Source organism: Macaca nemestrina, chromosome 18 (genome assembly GCF_043159975.1).
Source record: "Macaca nemestrina isolate mMacNem1 chromosome 18, mMacNem.hap1, whole genome shotgun sequence".
NCBI classification, from domain to species: Eukaryota; Metazoa; Chordata; class Mammalia; order Primates; family Cercopithecidae; genus Macaca; species Macaca nemestrina.
In genome coordinates, this window is record NC_092142.1 from 68,817,904 (window position 1) to 68,822,981 (window position 5,078).

At 42.5% G+C, this 5,078-nt stretch overlaps 1 protein-coding gene across 9 annotated transcripts in view; it reads left to right on the plus strand.

The window, feature by feature from the left end:
* Positions 1-5,078, plus strand: part of LOC105491350 (nuclear factor of activated T cells 5) — a 141,735-nt gene that overhangs the window by 128,401 nt on the left and 8,256 nt on the right. For all 9 annotated transcript variants that reach the window (XM_071084837.1, XM_071084838.1, XM_071084839.1 and 6 more), the window contains 2 exons: positions 53-2,540; positions 3,664-3,907. In XM_071084837.1, the coding sequence (XP_070940938.1) occupies positions 53-2,540; positions 3,664-3,899 (2,724 nt within the window). In that variant the 3' untranslated portion in view covers positions 3,900-3,907. The remainder of the gene's footprint in view (positions 1-52; positions 2,541-3,663; positions 3,908-5,078) is intronic.

A 5,078-nucleotide genomic window follows, 5' to 3' on the forward strand; every position in this document is an offset into this window, starting at 1 on the left:
AACTTATTTAATGTTTATATATTCATATTATTTGGGGATTTTTATGTTTTAGACTACAAAGACAGTTGGATCAACTCAGCAAGCATTAGAAAACATCTCAAACATAGCAGGAAATGGCTCTTTTTCATCACCATCATCTTCCCACCTACCTTCTGAAAATGAAAAACAGCAGCAGATTCAGCCCAAGGCATACAACCCAGAGACCCTGACAACTATTCAAACCCAGGACATCTCACAGCCTGGTACTTTTCCAGCAGTTTCTGCTTCTAGTCAGCTGCCCAACAGCGATGCATTATTGCAGCAGGCTACACAGTTTCAGACAAGAGAAACTCAGTCTAGAGAGGTATTACAGTCAGATGGCACAGTGGTTAATTTGTCACAACTGACTGAGGCGTCACAACAACAGCAGCAGTCACCACTACAAGAACAAGCACAGACTTTACAGCAGCAGATTTCATCAAATATTTTTCCATCACCAAATAGTGTGAGTCAGCTTCAGAATACTATTCAGCAGCTGCAAGCAGGGAGTTTTACAGGCAGTACTGCTAGTGGCAGCAGTGGAAGTGTTGACTTGGTCCAGCAAGTTTTAGAGGCACAGCAACAGTTATCTTCAGTTTTATTTTCTGCTCCAGATGGTAATGAGAATGTTCAAGAGCAGCTTAGTGCAGATATTTTTCAACAAGTCAGTCAAATTCAGAGTGGTGTAAGCCCTGGAATGTTTTCCTCAACAGAGCCAACAGTCCATACCAGACCAGATAATTTATTACCTGGAAGAGCTGAAAGTGTTCATCCACAGTCTGAAAACACGTTATCTAATCAACAGCAGCAGCAGCAACAACAGCAAGTGATGGAATCTTCAGCCGCAATGGTGATGGAGATGCAACAGAGTATCTGCCAGGCAGCTGCCCAGATTCAGTCAGAATTATTCCCTTCAACTGCTTCAGCAAATGGAAACCTTCAGCAATCGCCAGTTTACCAGCAGACTTCTCACATGATGAGTGCATTGTCTACCAATGAGGATATGCAAATGCAGTGTGAATTGTTTTCTTCTCCTCCTGCAGTTTCTGGAAATGAAACTTCTACAACCACCACACAGCAGGTTGCAACCCCTGGCACTACCATGTTTCAGACATCAAGTTCAGGAGATGGAGAAGAAACTGGAACACAAGCAAAACAGATTCAGAACAGTGTCTTTCAGACCATGGTCCAAATGCAACATAGTGGGGACAATCAACCTCAAGTTAACCTTTTTTCATCCACAAAAAGTATGATGAGTGTTCAGAATAGTGGTACCCAGCAACAAGGTAATGGTTTATTCCAGCAAGGGAATGAGATGATGTCACTTCAATCTGGAAATTTTTTGCAGCAGTCTTCTCATTCACAGGCCCAACTTTTTCATCCTCAGAATCCTATTGCCGATGCTCAGAATCTTTCCCAGGAAACTCAAGGTTCTCTCTTTCATAGTCCAAATCCTATTGTCCACAGTCAGACTTCTACAACCTCCTCTGAACAAATGCAGCCTCCAATGTTTCACTCTCAAAGTACCATTGCTGTGTTACAGGGCTCTTCAGTTCCTCAAGACCAGCAGTCAACCAACATATTTCTTTCCCAGAGTCCCATGAATAATCTTCAGACTAACACAGTAGCCCAAGAAGCATTTTTTGCAGCACCGAACTCAATTTCTCCACTTCAGTCAACATCAAACACTGAACAACAAGCTGCTTTCCAACAGCAAGCTCCAATATCACACATCCAGACCCCTATGCTTTCCCAAGAACAGGCACAACCCCCCCAGCAGGGTTTATTTCAGCCTCAGGTGTCCCTGGGCTCCCTTCCACCTAATCCAATGCCTCAAAGCCAACAAGGAACCATGTTCCAGTCACAGCACTCAATAGTTGCCATGCAGAGTAACTCTCCATCCCAGGAGCAGCAGCAACAGCAGCAACAGCAGCAGCAACAGCAGCAGCAACAACAACAGGGCATTTTATTCAGTAATCAGAATACCATGGCTACAATGGCGTCTCCAAAGCAACCACCACCAAACATGATATTCAACCCAAATCAAAATCCAATGGCTAATCAGGAGCAACAGAACCAGTCAATTTTTCACCAACAAAGTAATATGGCCCCAATGAATCAAGAGCAACAGCCCATGCAATTTCAGAGTCAGTCCACAGTTTCCTCACTTCAGAACCCAGGTCCTACCCAGTCGGAATCATCACAGACCCCCTTGTTCCATAGCTCTCCTCAGATTCAGTTGGTACAAGGGTCACCTAGTTCTCAAGAGCAGCAAGTAACACTCTTCTTATCTCCAGCATCCATGTCTGCCTTGCAGACCAGTATAAATCAACAAGATATGCAACAGTCTCCTCTTTATTCCCCTCAGAACAACATGCCTGGAATTCAAGGAGCCTCATCTTCGCCTCAACCACAGGCTACTTTATTTCACAACACAGCAGGAGGCACAATGAACCAACTACAGAATTCTCCTGGCTCATCTCAGCAGACATCAGGAATGTTCTTATTTGGCATTCAAAATAGTAAGAAACTCTAATTTTTCATTACTTAATTGGTCATCATTATTATTAGAAGGAAGCAGAGTACAGTGGTGCAATCTTGACTGATTGCACCCTCTGCCTCCCAGGTTCAGGTGATTCTCCTGCCTCAGCCTCCTGAGCAGCTGGGATTACAGGTTTGCACAACACACCCAGCTAATTTTTGTATTTTTGTTAGAGATGGGGTTTCACCATGTTGACCAGGCTGGTGTCGAATTTTTGACTTCAAGTGATCTGCTGGCCTCGGCCTCCCAAAGTGGTGGGATTACAGGCGTGAGCCACCGCACCCGTCCTGTACGGTTGTTTTAAAAGTGTAGATTGTAGTTAGAACTCTATCACCTATAGACTATGAGATCTTGTACAAGTTATTTGGCTTTTATGGGTCTCAATTCTCTCATTTAAAATGGTGATAATAGGCCGGGCGCCTATGTATAAAAATGTGTGTTTGCCATTTTAAGCTATAAACTTAAAAGGAAAACGAAGTAAGAATGACAGATAATATCTTAGCCAATTGAAGTCAGTAGTTTCTAAGGAGGTAGAAACCCATCTTTAGGCCAGGCGCAGTGGCTCAAGCCTGTAATCCCAGCACTTTGGGAGGCCGAGACCAGCGGATCATGAGGTCAGGAGATCAAGACCATCCTGGCTAACACGGTGAAACCCCGTCTCTACTAAAAAATACAAAAAAAAACCTAGCTGGGCGAGGTGGCGGGCGCTGTATTCCGAGCTACTCGGGAGGCTGAGGCAGGAGAATGGCGTAAACCCGGGAGGCGGAGCTTGCAGTGAGCTGAGATCCGGCCACTGCATTCCAGCCTGGGCGACAGAGCAAGACTCCGTCTCAAAAAAAAAAAGAAACCCATCTTTAATGTTAATATACCAAGGAATTTATATAGGACTTTTGATATTTAAGCAAAGTTGTATTTTTAGACTGCTTAAAGGAAACCTAAGATGAATTCCAGTGCCAATCTGTGAAAACTTTTTTCTTGGACTGTCAGGTGCCTAACTTTTAGTAATGTACAAAGAGAATGCAGTAATGAATTTGCCCCAACAACTAATATCTTTTCATGAATCTTCACTAACCAGATACCTTCTATTTTCAATGTCTCTGCAGACTGTAGTCAGCTTTTAACCTCTGGACCAGCTACATTGCCTGATCAGTTGATGGCCATAAGTCAGCCAGGCCAACCACAAAATGAGGGCCAGCCACCTGTGACAACACTTCTTTCTCAGCAAATGCCAGAGAATTCTCCACTGGCATCCTCTATAAACACCAACCAGAACATCGAAAAGATTGATTTGCTTGTTTCGTTGCAAAACCAAGGGAACAACTTGACTGGCTCCTTTTAACTGGATATGTAAGTATTGCATTTTGGCTTCTTATTGGAAAGCATCAAATTTTATTCTTAACAGATTTAGGTTAAGTAATAGTAGTTTAGTTCTAAACTTTTAAAATGTGACTTCCTCACAAGATGATACTTTTTTACTCTTAATAAAATTATTCTGAATGATAGCTTATGGTCATATAGTTAATACAGACCAAACATCCCTAGTCCAAAAATCCAAAATCCAAAATGCTCTGAAATCCGAATCTTTTTGAGTGCTGACATGACATCTCAAGTGGAAAATTCCACACCTGACCTCATATGATAGGGTCATAGTCAAAATGCAGGCTCACAACATGCAGTTGATTTGGTGACCCTGAGGGAAAAAAAGATTTTCCCAGCTCCCTTCAGCTGTGATAGATCTTTTTAGGTGTATATGAAACAGAAGTGAATTACATGTTTGGACTTGTGTCTTATTCCCAAGATATCTCATTGTGTGTATGTACATATTCCAAAATCCAAAAAAGAAATTGGAAATACTTCTGATCCCAAGCATTTTAGATAAGGGATATTCAACCTATATTGGAAATTCCTTCTGCTTCTGAGCTTCTTTGCCTTGGAATAACAAAACATCTGATGAGTATGCACAGTGTGTTTCCTCTGTACTATATATTGGATATAATCATCCCTTCCCCAAGAAATAAATATTGAGTCAGAAAAGTCTGTGGAAGATCAAATATGAAAAAGTTTTACTTATAGTACCATAATATACTTTAGGGCCGGGCGCGGTGGCTCAAGCCTGTAATCCCAGCACTTTGGGAGGCCGAGATGGGCGGATCACGAGGTCAGGAGATCGAGACCATCCTGGCTAACACGATGAAACCCCGTCTCTACTAAAAAATACAAAAACTAGCCGGGCGCGGTGGCGGGCGCCTGTAGTCCCAGCTACTCGGGAGGCTGAGGCAGGAGAATGGCATAAACCCGGGAGGCGGAGCTTGCAGTGAGCTGAGATCCGGCCACTGCACTCCAGCCTGGGGGACAGAGCGAGACTCCGTCTCAAAAAAAAAAAATAAAATAAAATAAATAATTAAAAAAAAAAAATTAAAAAAATATATATATATACTTTAGGATCATTCAGGGTATCAGACACTTTATAAATACTTCCCTCCCTCGTAAGTTACATTAAACTTTTTCTCTTTTTTAG